At 44.1% G+C, this 17,324-nt stretch overlaps 1 protein-coding gene across 2 annotated transcripts; it reads left to right on the top strand.

Annotated features, from left to right (window-relative positions):
• Window positions 1–1,029: 1,029 nt before the first annotated feature.
• On the top strand, window positions 1,030–16,546 carry OSTM1 (osteoclastogenesis associated transmembrane protein 1). Of its 2 annotated transcripts, XM_038396837.2 has the most exons (6): window positions 1,034–1,460; window positions 8,141–8,252; window positions 10,147–10,244; window positions 13,938–14,093; window positions 15,424–15,589; window positions 15,935–16,546. In XM_038396837.2, the coding sequence occupies exons 1-6, from the start codon at window positions 1,074–1,076 to the stop codon at window positions 15,988–15,990; spliced, it is 975 nt and encodes a 324-aa protein (XP_038252765.1). In that variant the 5' UTR covers window positions 1,034–1,073; the 3' UTR covers window positions 15,991–16,546. The 2 variants fall into 2 exon arrangements, with proteins under 2 accessions (XP_043366707.1, XP_038252765.1); XM_043510772.1 differs by lacking the exon at window positions 15,935–16,546 and having other exon boundaries at window positions 1,030–1,460; window positions 15,089–15,561.
• The last annotated feature ends 778 nt before the right edge of the window (window positions 16,547–17,324 follow it).

Here is a 17,324-nt window from a genome sequence, read left to right as displayed (position 1 = left end):
TTTTGTTTCTATGCCGCAATGCACACATTGTGAAACTTTGCTAAAAGGCAGCGTGCATGCAAGCTGCAAAGTATGCATGTGCATGAGCAATAGACTAACTTTGGCAGCTTTATGCTGCCATAACTTGTGTGGACCAAAGTTTGTAGTGTGGACATGGCTTTGCAATGCTTTAGCTACATCAGCGGCTGGCCATTGATTACAGGAAAAACAGCAAAATCCTAATGTGGGCAAGGCCCAAGTGTTTTTATCTGGTCCCTAGCACCGTGGGCGGTGAATGCCTCCCACCATGTTTTAATAAAAAGAGAAATGACAATCTCTCTCTCTCTCGTCCTGCCTAGCCTAGAGGGGAAAGTTTGACTGGTACTTAATACTTACTGATGGAAAGTTATGCTGAAGAAGTGACAGGTTTCAGAGTAGCAGCCGTGTTGGTCTGTATTTGCAAAAAGAAAAGGAGGACTTGTGGCACCTTAGAGACTAACACATTTATTTGAGCATAAGCTTTCGTGAGCTACAGCTCACTTCATCGGATGCATCCACAGAATGCACCCGATGAAGTGAGCTGTAGCTCACGAAAGCTTATGCTCAAATAAATGTGTTAGTCTCTAAGGGGCCCCAAGTCCTCCTGTTCTTTTTGCTGAAGCAGTGAGATTCACATTAGTTCTGAAATTGGCCAGAGCTCTGTGATGATTAGCTCCGGGACACAGTGCCAGGCCCAGCAGCGGGGGGGTGGAGGGGGGGGTGTTTTCATCCTGGTGTCAGGCACCTTGCCCTGGAGACCCTTTTCCTCTGTGCTGGGCATTCGCAGGCAAGGCCCCGCTCTCCAGGGCGGGAAGCCCGGCCCGCTACCCCACCAGCCACCGTACGTGCCCGCCCAGGCCGGGCCCGAACACAGCGCGTCCCACCCTGCCAGGCCACGCCCCCGGCCCGGCAGCCCCGCCCCTCCACCCGGAGTCGAACCCCCACCAGCCAATAAGGTGGCTCGTCCGACCCAGCTCCGAACGTTGACATCTCCTCGGGCTCCACGTGACCCTGGTTCGCTTCATCGCTCCCCGGAGCCGCGGCTGCTGGTAGCCATGGGCCCGGCCGCGCGCCTGCTGTGGCTGCTGCTGCTGCTGTCGCCGCCGCCCGGCCTGAGCGCGAGGCAGAGCCTGGGGACCGGCCGCCGCCCCCCCCCGCCGCAGAGCGGCCCGACGGGGTCGGCGCTCGGGGGCGGGCGCCGGTTGCTGTCCCTGGAGCTGCTGGAGGAGGCCGAGGACCTGTCGCTGGCCCTGCTGGGGACGGGGCTCCCCGGGCAGCTGCCGCCCGAGTGCCGGGAGCTCCTGGTGGGCTTCGCCAACAGCAGCGTGAGGCTCGCCGGCTGCCTGGTGCGGAGCGCCCGGCCCGTGCGCCTCTGCCAGAGCTGCTACCGCCACTTCCAGAGCGTCACGGAGCAGCTGGAGAACATCACCCGGGCCGTGGGGGTGCGTGCGGGGAAGGGGTCTCGCAGGAGCGGCCCCCGCGCGCGCGCCTGGGTGCGGGTCTGACCCGCAAGCTGCCTTGGGGTGCGGCTTAGCCACGCCCCTGCTGGAGGTGGCCTCCCCCCAGCTGTTGGAGAGAGGCAGGGTGGGGCAGGCCCTTGCCGCCTTCGCTAGGCCAGCTGGGAGACCGGCCGGCCGGCGATTTCTACCTACCTGGCTCCCTTGCTTTACCCCTCTCGTCCGATCCGCCCCCCAGAGCTGCTGTTTGTGCCTGGCGCTGGCTAAGGACTGCACGTGGGGGGAAGGGGAAGCTGGGAGGCTAGCAGGCTTACCCGGGAAGCTAAGATCGTGGAAATAAGGGAGGGGGATAAAGGGTCCTCCTGGGCATCCCTTTGTAAATGACTCCCCAGCAGAAGAGGTGTCGAATGGATGCTCCCTCCCGTCGGAGAGAGTGTTCCTGGCAGAGTTACTAATGGCATCGTGTGTGACTGAAAAGAGGAACTCGTGGGGTCGAGCAAAATGAAGGCACAGACCTTTTAGTGTTATCAGACTTGTATCCTATGCAGGGAAATAGCACTTGGAGCATTAACTTGCGCTGCCTGATTACTCATTGATATTGACCGTTCTCTGGAAATGCCCAGTTTGCTGTATATGATTAATGACTTCAGGCCACATGCGCACAAAAAAATAGCAAAACAACATCCACTTCTTATTTGCCCTGTCACATAGTTAGAAAATATTTGATCCTTAAAAATCAGGGTGTTCTAGAATTTAGGGATTCATAACTAGCTGGGATCATTGGCTTCTCACGAATGTCGAGGAGCTCTCTTAGACATAAGTCTTTGCTTCTTAAAGTGTTTTGCTCTTGTAAGCTTTATGCCCATTGCTCTCCTCCTATGTAGGACTGAGTTCTCGTGTCTGAAAGGAGATGCCTTTTTCTTCTCTGTGCACCATATTGTGGGGTTGTATTGCTTGTTTTGTGTGTCTTTCCTGACTGCAAATACTTTTGCTTTCAGTATTAGGTTGTGTATTAAAGCTTACTTATTTTGATTTTGTACAAGAGAGAGTATGTGCCCTTGCTTTCCCTTAGTATATGTAAAATTTACAATCTGATCTAGCTCCCACACTCAATAATTTCACTAAACTCTCCTGTCTTCCCCTTACAAAAGGCCAAGAAAAAAGATGAGCATTGCAGTATGTTTAGAAGTTAACAGATCTGGGCCCTGAATGATGCTACTAGTGGCAATATGGCATAAACAAAGCAGTGTGTCTCCGGTAATCTGGACTCCAATCACTTCTTTGGCTCTGAAAGTCATTACCTACACCTTTTAATTCCACCAAGAAGTGCATATACAACTGCAGCTTGGTGGAGCACTGTAAAGCTCCTCTTAATAAGCAAGCTGCCATATTGTGGATTGGCTTCAGCTTCTAAAATAGTCATCTTGTGGTGTAGCCCAAGTAAAGTGCAGTAGTCTTATCTCAGGGTGCGAAGGCATGTAGCATGGTTTGCATCTGAAGCAAAAGAACTTGCTTGCCAATGGAAAAATATCCAATAGCAAACCTGACTTGTCAATAATGGCTGCACACCATCAGTGGTGTTGATGTAATTTAGGCCAGTTCTTCCAGTTGCATTCGCCATCTTACTAATGTGTTGTGTTTTGGTTTCTTAAAGCTGGAAATTGTTCACAACCAAAGGATGTTAATAGTCCTGCATCTTGCAAAGCGTTCTTTAACTCCGATAGTGTATCAACTTACACAAATTTGACACATCTCTGAAAATGTGGAGTTTAAAGGTGGGAAATCTAACAACCAATACTATCATTTTTATATGGGAATGCTCATTGTGGAGGGCCTCAAATGCCTTACAGATTATATACATGCAACTCCACCAGGTAACTGCTCCCTATCCATTAGTTAATTAGTCAACCAGCTGCACAACTCTTCTGGGTAAATGTAGGGTGCCAGGATAAGCCCTAACTCTGACAGTAGAGGTACACCAGGTAGGATCATGTTTTTATGTATCTGCAGACTATTTGGGGCTAATTGAATGTCATCTGAAAGATCCAAATGTAACAAACTGCACAGTACTCAGTTTCTCTCTTTAAGAAGAATTAAAGGTGTGAGATGATCCTGCTGAAATTTGAACCAGTGGCTGCAAAAAGTCAAAATATTTTAAATCTGATGTTTAGAACTTTGTCATCCCTTCCATCGGTTGTCATCAAGTGATGTGAGACGCCAGGGGAAAAAGCAGCCCAGTTTAATTCTGTAAATCTAGACAACTTAATTTTTGTTAATATCAGTGATTTAAACCTTTTCCCCAAAGCTAAGTCTCCCATGGATTTGGAAGTTCAACTTTTAAGGAGCCCTCCCAGAAGGTAGTAGACCCCTGCTGTTTACACTTCCTCAGCATTTGCTAGGTCTTTTCTGCTTTTGTCCAGGTATGTACATAACCTTGTACAGTGGGTCTCAACCAGGGGTACAATTATCTCTGAGTTCTGCCGGGGGTACATCAACTCATCTAGATATTTGCCTAGTTTTACAACAGGCTACATAAAAAGCACTAGCAAAGTCAGTACAAACTAAAATTTCATACAGATGGTGACTTGTTTTTCAGTAATAGTGTGCTTTGACACGCTTGTTTTTTATGTCTGATTTTGTAAGCAGGTAGTTTTTAAGTGAGGTGAAACTTGGGGTACAAAAGACAAATCAGGCTGAAAGGGGTACAGTATCTGGAAAGGTTGAGAGCCACTAGCCTAGTCGATTTGTGTGTGTGCATGCATATGACAGTTCCCCGTAGAAGTTACCAGAAGTAGCAGTAATGGAAATTCCTGTGATGTGAATGTAAAATGGAAGTTCTGATTATCCTTAACCATTTAACAAATCTTCCAATTTAACAGGGAAAAAATAGAATACATAGGGAAATAGATCTCTCCCAGACTTTTGTAGGGAGCACCATTTCAATAGAGACTCTTGTGTTGCATGTCCCAGTCCATTCATAACCACTTGACATGTCTCTGTCAACTACAACAATTGCTTGCCATGAACAACAACTTTATGGCAGTATCTAAATCAACTTAGCAGCTGGGAAGCAGGAGCCAGAGCCATGTGTCCAGTTAGCTCTCCAGAGATCACAGTTTGGGATGAAAGAAAACTGGTTTTGAAAGAGGGGAAAAAATACTAAAGAATCTGACTGGACTTCTTTTTCAGTAAAGACTTCTAACTTAACAGTTATTCCTACACTTCTTTCCCATTCACTTCACCCTACTTCTTTGGTACTAAGCTCACACCCAGACTGCATTGTCACAGGAATTCTGCCACTATCTCTTTCCACTGTGATACCTGAATATATTGAATACTTAGGTATCAAATCATGGTAGAGAGGGAAAAAAAGGAATTTGCTATTAACAGCAATAAAATCTTTGCTTACTATAGCGATAGATAGGTTTCAGAGTAGCAGCCGTGTTAGTCTGTATTCGCAAAAAGAAAAGGAGTACTTGTGGCACCTTAGTTAGTCTCTAAGGTGCCACAAGTACTCCTTTTCTTATAGCCATAGATAGTTTGTCATGACTCACAAAAAGGATGTCAGCTGTCCGTGATATGACATGGGTAGTAGATGGATCCACTATATCACAAGAGGCACGTTGTAGCTTTTCTAGGCCAAAAAGTCAACTCTGGTTCATATTTTGGAAATAAAACAACGAGGAAAAGAGAAGAGGAAGTACATAGTGTACATGTTTTTTTCAAGTGGAAAATCTGTTCTTGTATGAAAGGGTGAGGGGGGGAAAAAAAACAACTCATTAGCCAAAGGCCAGTGACTACTAGGTTTAAACTTAGTGTCTGTTTACAAGGGATACCTCATCACTCTGTGCTCAGCTGTGTAGAGCTTTGCCTTTTTCTCTCAGAGTTAGTCAATTTAAGGCTGAAGCCTTTTCTTGATACTGTTTGTTGTTCTAGCTCAGGGGGCAGTCAATAAGGGGGCTCTGGACCGCCAGATGCTTTGGAACGGACCCCAAAATCTTTCTTTCTTTTCTTATTTAGTATCATGTTGTGGTGTGTGTGTGTGTGGTTTTTTTTATTTTATTTTATTTTATTTTATTTTTCTTCCCTGGAGCCTGAACCTTGACTATACCCTGACCACGAAATTTGGACCTTGACCAAAAATAGATTATCTCTGTTCTAACTTTTCCCAAATAACTTTTCCATACCATGTATCTGTATGGTTGTGTGTGGCTCTGAACTGATTCGTGAACCAGCGACCCAGAAAAACATGAGTGTAAATACTTGAGCAGGGCAATCTTTGTGACTTGCACAGACCTAAGCAGGTGGTGGGTCTTAAACAAATAATAATAGGACTGGCATCTCTTATTGCAGTTATCATGAGGCTGTCCTTCTAGGGGCTGTCTTCTCATGGCATTCTTAGCTAACTAGCTTGTGTGTGTTTGGGAGGATTTGATGGGACAAGCAAAGAGAGGATTCCTTGGTCATGGGTTCAACTCAGTTTCAGGTTAGTAGTGTGTGAAAGCAATTACCATCAGATGTCTGTTTGGCCTGCATGAAAGCTAGTTGGTGTAGGGATGTTTCATCTCTTGCTGGACTGCAGGTGAGCTAACCTCTCCTACAGGTGGCTTATCCAGTTCAGGGTTGAGGCAGACAGGCTGTGACGAGACAGTAACTTGTGCTCTTATGGCTGACATTGTACCTGCTAGAGCTGAGTGAAATAGTCCCACTGAACCTCAGACTCTCTTAAACAGGGCTTTCAGTTTGAGCTTTTGTGGAAATAGATTGATAGCACAGCGAGGGAAACTGCAGGGTCTCTAATCCTTAAACATCTCCTGGTGGGGTTGGGGAAGGTGCCCCCCTCTTTCTCCTAGGCTACTAGAGGGTCCCAGACGGTTGCACCTCTTCTCCCTCCCTCTTCATGGGCGTCCTTGATAGAGGCTTTTACATCCCAAATTCTGAAAGGCTCCCTACCTGCAAAACAGGGTAGCAGACATGTCAGTGCTCCCTCTGCTAGCTGGCTGTGCTGAACTAGGGCTAAGAAGTTCCATAATTCTTAGCTGGAGTTGCTTGGGAACTCCGAGCACCACAGAATATACTCTAGGGTCGAGAGAAGCAATCCGCCCCTCTAGGTATGTCTACCCAGCATTTTGGAGCCTGTGGGACCAAGCCTCCCAGTCTAGACTGACAGACTTCAGCTAGAGGGGCTGGTGCTGAGAACATAGCTGTGTTGACAGTGCTTTGAGGTTGCAACTCTGGCTTTGAAGCCTCGGGTTGGGGTGGGCTTCAGAGCCCAAGCTCCAGCCCGAGCAGTGACTTCAAAGCGCTGTCTCCACAGCTATTTTTAGAGCACTAGCGCAAGCCCAGGTCTGTTAGGCTCCAGAATGCTTTGTAATTGTCCCCCATAGACCTTGTGCTGTGGGTACGGAGGCTAGTGTGGAGGGTAGTTGTCACTCGGAACAAAAACCTGTTTCACTCATTAAACATGGATCTTCCATTGTCAGTGTGTTTTAGTACTTTAATCAACTTGTATCTCTATGTATTCAGCTGTTAGTTATATGGAAATGGTGTCTTGGCTAGGGTTGGGTGAGTGATAAATTATTGATCTTCTACCCCAACCTCAGTATAGCTAATTAAAAATCTTATTTTCATCAGCAAATGTTTTATAGTCTTACTGACCCTCACCAGAGCTTGTACTCTATATGCCAGACCAGTCTTTGTGCTTAATCTGGTTTTGGACAAAAGCAGCTCGGGGTGAGATCTGTTCTGTTGCGGCTGGAAAATCAGCCTGGGGGTGGCTGGCTGATTCTGTCAGTCTGGTTTGGGGGTGGGGGACAGGGACAAGAAATGATGTTCTCACTCACTATTTTGAGTCTCCTTTTTAAATTGAATGAAACCAGATATTTGCACACTTTAAAATACTATTTGGAGGCTTGATGCTCCTCTGTGTTTGAAGGCTCTGTATCAGAAGGCTTAGATGCATGCTAGGGGGGATTGACTCCTGCTGGAAGGCAGGTTGGGTTGACACAGGGCCAGGGGAGAGCAACTTTATGCTGCACATGGGACTCCAGAGTCGTGCTTGCAGGTGCACTAAATCAGCCAAGCAGGAGTTGTAGGCTCCTTGCACCAATTGGACTTGTGGAGCTCTGAATGCTGGGTTATGCCAGCTTCCATCAGTATAACCCAGGATGGAATCTAACTCTGTAGCTGTATTATGGGAATACTCAGAGGGCCCATTGTGGGATCAGGGTCCATTATGCTAGTCGTACAGATGCATAATGAAAAGTGCCCCTGCTCTAGAAAGCTGTTGGTGTGCATGGTGCTATCGGTGCCACAAGTACTCCTTTTTCTATCTTGACTGAAGCTCCTGCTGTTCTCATATTAAACCCTCTAAGAACTTACCTAAGTCCCCAATGTGGTTATACCTCTCACAATATTTAATGTTTTTTCTTAGTCCGTTGTTTGGAAAGACGCCAGGTTTGCCCTGTCAGACTAGTTCTCAGCCTTTCTAGTCTCTGAAATTCTCAGAATTCTGACAAGGGATGTAAAACTGTCCACACTACTCCTGATGGGTGAAACGAACATGCTTAAAATGGCAGACTTGGCCTCCATGTCGCCCATTACCTGAAATAGTTCCGAAGTTGTTTCCATATGAATTCATAATACTGTGGGGTTTTTTCTTCCAGAATTCTTCTGAGAGCAACTGTGCAAAAAGCCTCTTGATGTCTGATAGGGTACAGCTAGTTGTGATCCTTTCGCAGTTCTTTAACAGTACTTGGGAGAAGGCCAACTGTGCAAGTACGTGATTTGTTCTGTCCTTTTCATGCTACCATTATGATTCAGGTGGCAGATTTAGCCTTGCCTTTAAAATTTCTCAGTTGATCAGAACTGAACAGCATTGATAAGATTAAGTTATTTAAACTGACAGAAACAAAGAGCTCTTTATTGATACATCCTGGATACTTTTGTTGTACAGGGGACACTAGTCAAAGTTGACAGATTCAGAAAATCAGCTTCTTCCCTTGCTTATCTAAACACACTAGAGTCACCATACGAATATTCACCTTGCACTAAAGCCCACACCAAAATGAGAGCTGCTTTACTCAAGAGGGCATGGGGAAAATAAGAGACCTATAAATACAGCAGAGCTGTAGCAGATCTCCAGTGTGGTTTATTCAGACTAAGTAAAAACTGATAGTTTACTATCTCCATGCTGGAGATCTGCTACAGCTCTGCTGTATTTATAGATCTCTTATTTTCCCCATGCCCCTTTTTTCCTACTTAAGTACAAAATGTAACTTGAACTGTTTAACAAAAATTAGTAAGGGTCAGATTCGGATTCCCTTACTCATGTTGAATAGCATTGTACTCCACGAGTAGTCACTCATTGTGACGTGGGGTATTGGACCCTGGCTCTGAAATTCTATGGACTGGTTCTGGCTGTAATATGTTGCATGCGGCTCCTTTATGGCCCTTAAATGCCATCACAGGAAAAATTCCCCTGGCACAGGAGCTGTACCTCTACCATGGGAGCATAGGTACTTGAACTAAGGGTGTGGGGGGTGCTGGCCCCTGGCTTGAAATGGCTTCCAACATATCCAGGGTTTACAGTTTTTGGTTCAATGACCAGCACCCCCGCTATACAAATTGTTCCAGCACCCTTGCATGGGAGGGTGCCAGAGGTTGGAGGGGTGGTAATGTAGAGCCGAGTGCTGCAAAGGATTTTGGGCTGTTACAGAGCCCACAGATAGCCCCAGGGAGATTGGTGGCAACCTGTAACATATGTTGGGGACTACTGGCCTCTGGAGCTAGCCCGAACCCAAAGTGTGTGAAGGAGAGGTAAAACATCCTCCAACTGTCCTCCCATCCTCAGGCTCTGCCTTCTGTGCTGTCTTCTAGGAGGGGAGCACGGAATCTATCCCCTAACACTTAAGATGTTCTCTCACTTCCATCCTTCAGGGAAGGTCACGTTTGGAGTCTGCCAACCTTCACAGTGTCCTTTTTTTAATGGAATTCTACACAAAACTAGCAGCCCTAGTTTCCAAGGGTCTAATGGATCAGAATAGAAAAAGTGGAGTAGATGGAAGGAAAGAAATACTTGCAGGGACTAGAGCAGATCTGACAAGTTTCAGGAGCACCCTGCAAGGCAGGTAAAATTGGCTTCCACTTCCTGACAAAATTGGTGCACGTTTTGTGACACTGCTTAGTGCATTTGTCAAAAGCATTTGTTTTTTTTTCATAAGCATAAAGATTCCCTCTATTTCCTAGCTGTCCCGTTTCAGATGTCTGATGCTTATACTTTCAAACAGTGCACACTTGTTCTGATGGGCAAAGTCAGACTTGGCAGGGTGAAAAGTAAAAGCAGCGTCTTGTGTTATCTGAAAGCCCAGTGAAAGCTCAAATCCTTTCTTCAAAATGCTCTTGATAATGGTCTTCATCTTTTACTTAATCAGAGCCAATTAATTCTGAAATGTATCCTAAATGAAGAGAGAAGCCTGAGTGAGTTAGGACAGCAAATCTGAGATATCTGCATAACAGCAACCAAATAGGAAATGCAAAGCTGGCTGAATTGGCTTTTATAATTGAGAGCTCTTGCTGTAAAGCTGTAGGGCTGCCAAGGGACGTGTTGGCTGTAGATATAGGTTAGAAATCAGGATATCTTGATTAATGTATTTTTTTTTCTTTTTGACAGATTGTTTGAAGAACAACAGTGAAGGCCTATCAAATAGTACAGTAGAGTTCCTAGACTTATTCAATACAACACTGATGTGCTTTGAACATAACTTCCAGGTATCTTTGCTGTGTATCTGAGGGCAGCACTGAGCCCTCTTCTTGTATAGTAAAATATTTTCTTTTCACAGAACAAACTGCAGTGGATACATATTGAGCAACTGCAACTGACAAATTCTGAAGCAGTTTAGGCAGATAGAACAATTATCTATAAAATGCAGATGTTCACAATTGAGAGCACAAAATGTGTTTTAATTGATGCTCACCTTGACTTCGTCTTGTATGGAATTACAGTGCCATTTCGTATTGGGATTTCTGGATTCACAATAGCTGATAATTATATAGTAAGAGTCACGTAGTCTCTGCATACAGTAAGTTACTTTTCCTAGCTCCTTCTGGAGTTATCACTGCGTGACTTAACAATGTGGCTCCTTAAATCATTATTTGGTTGTATTGTAGATTAGTCCAAAAGGCCCAGCTACCTGAAAACACTTCTTAAGACTCCTATCCATTAAGGTTATGAACAATTAAAACTTTTGCAATTAAATATCCCTCTTTGTAAAATAAATGTGGTAATTATCTCCCAAGAAAAGTGCATCCAAATAATTATGCATCAAAGTTTTGTAAATTATGCTAATTTAATCCTAAAACTAAATCAGATTATGCAAAAATATTCATTGACATTTGATTAAGCAGCTAATCAATAAAAACTGTCCAAAAGGATAACATTCAAACTAAAGTTCTTGGTGCAGAATAAACATGTGGATCTAGAAGAGGATCTGTGGTTACAATATGCTTTGCAGCCCCCCTTACTGGTGGGCTAGCTTTCCCTGCTTTTATGCTTGCCAGGCAGATCTTGCCCCCCACTGTGGTGATTTATAGGGCATTTTTTTAAATTTTATGTATTGCCATGATCATATCCACAGACTTCTGGAAATAAGACTTGTGCTCCTTTAGTAAGGTAGTTGGTTGTACACCAGCAAAACACACTGTCCTGTGTTATTTCTGAGTGTCTTACAATTTTGTATAAATCCAAGCAGGTAGTACAGATTCACTTTGGCTCTGTCCTCCAGCCCCTCTTCACAGACGGGTGGGGAAGCTGTGCCAAAGATGTATTTAGCATTTCAGTCTGGGGGGTGGGGTATATGGTCTATGCTCATGCTTAACTGTTGTGGAAGGAACAGTTGCTGAGAAAGACTGGTCTCCTGTTGTTCTCACTGTTGGTGGTTCCTGAGATGTGCAGCCTTTATGATAGGTCTTGGCGAGGGGGAGAGCTTGGGCCTGGTCAACAGAGCACTTTAAAGGCAAGACCTGGACCGTGAACTTAATCTAGTAATTATTGGGTAGCCAGTGGAGTGATTGCAGCTTTGATGTGTTCTTAATGATCTGTGCTGGTCTGCAGGTAGCCTGGAGCTGCTTCAGTGCCTGCAGTTTCATTCCTATATTATGGAGATCATAATTTCATGTGGTCAAGTCTGTTTCGGTTAGGATGGGGCATCATCTCCCGGCTAGCTGACGGTGTTCCTAAAAACTGTTGCTGTTTGAGTATTGAATATTGCTGAGACATTGAGGAGGACCAAAACTAGAAGGCCCCTTTACAATCTTCACCATGGGGTGATCTTAGGGAGTTGGCTAAATCATGGGGTGATCTTAGGGAGTTGGCTAAATCATGGGGTGATCTTAGGGAGTTGCCTTCTGCCCTCCAACCTCACCATTATCTTGCCTGGGTTTAGCTTCAGAGAGTTGCCTTTCATCCAGGTGTTGATCTGATTTGCCAATAGTATAGCTGCATAAAGGGGCTTTCGTGGTAGATGAAAAGGAGACGAACAGCTGGATGTACTTTGCAACCTGCTGATGTTTAAGGTCAAGGTGTCTTATAGTCTCTCACAACAACTTGTTGTAAATAATTGAATAGGATGTGGGAGAAAATGAAGCTGTGTGGAATTGGTTTCAGTGCTTCCTCACAGCCATCTCTGCACATTTCTGTTTGTTCCTCCTAGCTCTCTGTGGTGAGCCCTCCACACTGTCAAGGGCTGAAGTGATCGAAACAAATGTGTGGAGGTTGCTCATTTTCTGTGGCTAAGAGGAGATAATCTACTGTTGTGACCATGACCATTGCTGAGCCAGAGTTGGGAGTTAACCCCAGTTGGGAAGGGTCTAGGATGCTGACAAAGATTGGGTATAGTTGGTGATGGTCCTTCACTAGCTTCCCAACTCCCTGGCTCAGAAATGGGAAATTGGAGGTAGCCTGTGAAGTTGATCATACAAGAGTTTGCTTTTTGAGTGCTGGAAGAAAAGTGATGTTTTAAGATGGGTAGTAGCCAGGTCTCTTCTGTAAACTCTGGCTATTGTGGGTTCTATCATTATGTCTCAGTGACGAGGCTTAAAAAAATACAGAAGAATCTAGAGATCTTATAATTATCCTCCCCCACAACCCACCTGGATCATCAGAATTTTCAGGGAGGCGAAACTGCTACTACAGTAAAACTACGTGACTTTCCTGTGTTTTTCATCTAAATCCCCAAAGGATGAAATTCACAGTTAAGCAAACTTCCAATGCGTTTCCTAGTAGGAGGAGAGGAGATCTTGTATTCTCTCAGCATAGGCTGAGATATACAGTTCCATTGTATTTGGGTGCCCAACTCCTTTAGCCTCTTTTGAAAATCCCACCAATAGTGTTTTTAAGGGACTGTGTTTTAAAATATGATCCGGATTCTTGCTATTATTTACTACATAGATTGTAAATCGGTACAGGAGCAGTAGTTATTGAAACTCAAAATAATTAGGCCAAATTAAAATACCTATTCACTCCTCCTTCCTACCTGTGTGGCATATTCATATAGACCAATGAAAAATAGCCAGCTGTGTGGGAGAAGCACACCTGTGTTTCCAAGGCAAACTTGGTATTAACAATCCTTGTTTTGTTTTTGTTCTAGACTGGGGAGGGCAAACGTTTTGGCCCGAGGGCCACATCTGGTTGGGGAAATTGCTTGCAGGGCAGGGGATTGGAGTGCGGGGTGTGGGAGGGGGTGTGGGGTGCAGGAGGGGGCTTACATCAGGGGGTGTGGGGTGCAGGAGGGGTTCAGGCTCCGGCCTGGCGCCGCCTACCTAGAGCGGCTCCAGGATGGCAGCGGCGCACATCGTGGCCAGAAAAGGTTCCCTGCCCGCCCCAGCCCGGCCTGGCCCGGCGCCGCGCCATTCTGGGAAGCAGCAGGCACCATGTCCCTGCACAGCCCCTGTCGGGGGGACACAGGGCTCCGTGTCTTTCCCTCGCCTGTGGGTACCTCCCCCCGAGGCTCCCATTGGCCGCAGTAACTTGTTCCTGGCCAATGGGAGCTTTGGGGGAAGTACCCACAGGCAGGAGTGGCGTGCAGAGCTCTCTAACCCTCCTCATCCCCACGGGCTGCAGGGACGTGGTGTGGCTGCTTCCCAGAGTGGTGCAGCGCCACGGGGGTGGCAATCCCGCAGGCCGGATCCAAAGTTCCGAGGGGCTGGATTCGGCCTGCAGGCTGTATTGCCCACCCCTGTTATAGACAGTCAATAGTTTCAAAATGCATCGTTTTGGGGAAAAATAAGATCAACTTTCAATTCACTGTGAGCTTTATTTTATATAAAATGGACCTAAATCCCTACATTTCAGTGTAACACTTTAGGATGTTAATATTGTAGATTTTGGTTCAAGTTCAGTTCTAGTTTTTAAAGTTTAATTTTATATTGTTTAAAAATCTAAATATGTGCTGCTTATAATTTTAGGGGCAATCCATCAATTTTGTACCAAGCAACCACACAGAAGTATGCAGAAGCTGCAATGGAACTTACAGAAACCTGAATACCATGTATAACAAAATGCAAAGAATGACTGGACACTCAGAACATAGAACGCACCTGTGTATTGATGTGGAAGATGCAGTAAGTATACATATTTGCTTCTGGATCTTCTTGCCTAGCTAATACCCAGTGGGTGGGTAAATAAATCCGAAGAGCAATCTTCATTGGTCCCTTAGCTGTTTTATATTTTCTCTTGGCGCCACTCTTGTCCTTTCAGCGGTGAAAGCTGCTTTCATGAGCAATTTCTTTAGTGAGCTACTGTCACATTGCACCTACCGCTTTGTGCTGTGACTTCCTCATGTCTCTCAAACTAAGGAGGGGTCAGGCTGGGTTCTGGTCAGTACATGGAGAAAAAACAGTTAAAGAACACCTAAATACTTCAGGAAACAGTGTTGGTGACCCAGTAGGTTGCACTCTTCTTTCCTGAGTTAATACTGAACCAGGGCCCCCAGGGTACTCCATGATACTGCTGTTCATTTGGATGAGATGTAAAATAGAGGTCCTGACCACTGCGGGTCATTAAAGACCTTGTGCCACTCCTGAAGAGGAAGGGGGCTAACCTTGATGTCCTGACATATTTAAGCTTGGGCAGTTGGGACTTTATTTTTGTTTAAAAAGAAAAGGAGTACTTGTGGCACCTTAGAGACTAACAAATTTATTTGAGCATAAGCTTTCATGAGCTACAGCTCACTTCATCGGATGCATCCGGTGAAGTGAGCTGTAGCTCATGAAAGCTTATGCTCAAATAAATTTGTTAGTCTCTAAGGTGCCACAAGTACTCCTTTTTCTTTTTTTGCGAATACAGACTAACACGGCTGCTACTCTGAAACCTATTTTTGTCTAAGACTTTATGAAGGGAAGATTCCACTCCCTATCTCAAATTGGGGTTCGGGGGCTGGGAAATCCCTTTAATCTTTCGCTTTTATCTGACACTCCTTGCTAAATTCCAGTTAATGCTTCCAGTTAGTTGCTTCCTAACTACAGCAGTTGATTATTGGGCCAGTGAATATTAGGAAAGTTTTTTGTTTTTTTTTTTTTTTTAAATGTATTTAGCTGTCTCTTAATGTGATTTTTAGCAACTGGAAAGAAGGAGAGTTAGTAGCATATGATCAGCCAGCTTTCCATGAACCACCAGTAAGAGCTCTAAGAATCGCAGTGTGGGAATCACTGCTATAATAAATGTATTGGGTGGGAGTCAATGGGAGGTTTGCTGTTGATTTCAGTGGGGTGAGGATTTCACCTTTGATGTCTAATTTTTTGAGGGGAGATATTTTAAATAGCTCTTAATCAAGTAGATATTATGGTTTAAAGGTAATTAGGTGGTCATGCAATACTGAACTTTGAGATGTTCAGTAAAACAGTGATATTAAGCCAAGGAATGTGTTGCTCACCATGGTCGTTTTCCTTTTAGATGAACATTACACGAAGGCTTTGGAGTAGAACTTTCAACTGTTCTGTCCCGTGCAGTGATACAGTCCCAGTGATTGCAGTTTCTTCATTCATTCTCTTTTTACCAGTCATTTTTTACCTTAGTAGCTTCCTTCACTCAAAGCAGAAGAAACGTATACTCATTCTGCGTAAGTAATGTTGTCAGAACTTTACTTGCAGAATGCGGGAGCACAAGGAATCATCTTGGGCACTCTACTTGATCAACATATTTGATATGGGGTCAGGCAATTCTGCCACTGTGCCTGCAGCAGTGGGTGGGAGCTGGTGTTGACTACTTGTCCTCTTGGGGACTGCCTTTATCACTTGAAGAGCTGTAGAGGGTGGGAAAAGTAGGTCCTTAGCCATGTTCCTCTGTTGAAGAGGAAAACCATGATGTTAACGGAATACTGTTCAATAGTACGTGCTCGGTTAAACTGAGTGAGTGGGGAAACTGATGTTGGGAGTCTTTATTTTTATTTTTATTTTCCTTCTAGCCAAGCGTATTCAGTCAAATGCCAGTCTTGTGAACATCCAAGAAAAATACAGCTGAGCTGCAAAAGAAAACCAGAAAACCACAACTGGGTATATATTGGGTTCAATTGTGGTGGAAGGAAGACAGCACAAAAGAGGAGTTAATTACGGTTTAGTGTTGCTCCATATCATTACACAAGTTAAACAACATGCTGTCTGACACCTAAATGGGTATATTAACAAACATGACAAGGCAGGGCTATGAGACGCAGTATGGACTTCTGATTTGAAAAATAATTTAAGTCTTTCCAGACTAGTTCTGAAGCTGGTTATTTTCTGATTGTTTGACTGCAGGTTTTTTTACTTTTTATCAACAGAATATGTACTTCTTCTGTACGTTGTTTTTCCTTTATATTTAATTTTCTATATTGACTCCATGAAAATGTAGTATGACAGTTGTTTTTATTTCCAGGCATATTAGCACAGTCAAGATGTGATAATCTTTCTGATGTGGTTCTTATGAACTAGCAAAGCTTAATATAATTTGTTCTGGTTTAATTCAGTATCAGAATTAGAACATTTCAAAGTAAAAATTTCATCTTACCACCTTTGGGTAGACTTGTACTACAGTTTTCTAGCCCCCTTACATAGCATCTCTTGATACACACAGTCATGCTGCTTAGTTCATTTTAGTGGTATCTTTATTATTTAAAAAGAAGAAAAAGTGAGAGATGCAAGGAAAATGATACATTTCTGGCAATGAATACAGCAGGTCTGCCAGTGCTAGACATTAATAGTAATTTCAGAAAATGTACCATATTAGCACATATTTGGGCACTTGCACATTTAAACCACTAAGTAATTGCTTTTCAAATGGTTAGAGGCTTATTTTTAGGTGTGATGCATATCTGTATGTGAGGCCAGATGTCTTTGTGTTTGTCCCTTACGTGTTTAATTTTTTATTTATATATAAAAATATTTTAAAATGGTAACCTGAGGTAAAAGTCACTGGAGATGCTGAATTGTGCTTGGTTTAGAACTTCCTCTGGTTTAAGATACAAATGGGCTTACATGAAAAAGATCTATTTTAGTAGTGAGTAGGGCACGGATGTTCTATAACTTTAAAACTGGCATAAAGTGAATGTGCTATGCCTGGATCTTTGACTTTCTGTATCCAAATTTGCAATCAATACTTCCTAGAAATTTACTGGAGATGAGGTCCATTTAGTAGATTAAAATAAACTCAAACTCTGTAGGAAATTGTAGAACTGAAGCAAAAGGTCACAGCATTGTTACTAAAGTTGATAGGACTGTTGAAAGGACACTGTTCTAAAGATGAGTTAATACAGGATATTCAGGCTGGTAAATCCTAGGCTTATATTTTTCTGAATTTTCTACTACAGTAAATGAAAA

Source organism: Dermochelys coriacea, chromosome 3 (assembly GCF_009764565.3).
Source record: "Dermochelys coriacea isolate rDerCor1 chromosome 3, rDerCor1.pri.v4, whole genome shotgun sequence".
NCBI lineage: Eukaryota > Metazoa > Chordata > Testudines > Dermochelyidae > Dermochelys > Dermochelys coriacea.
The sequence above is the reverse complement of the archived record's forward strand: the minus strand, read 5'-3'. Positions and strand labels throughout refer to the sequence as shown.

Excerpts from the sequence above, each read along its gene's own strand:
- OSTM1 (XM_038396837.2), top strand. The coding sequence starts at position 1,074 with ATGGGCCCGGCCGCGCGCCTGCTGTGGCTGCTGCTGCTGCTGTCGCCG. Across the intron at positions 14,094-15,423 it reads GTATTGATGTGGAAGATGCA|ATGAACATTACACGAAGGCT; the intron begins GTAAGTATACAT and ends TTTTCCTTTTAG. Across the intron at positions 15,590-15,934 it reads GAAACGTATACTCATTCTGC|CCAAGCGTATTCAGTCAAAT; the intron begins GTAAGTAATGTT and ends TTTTCCTTCTAG.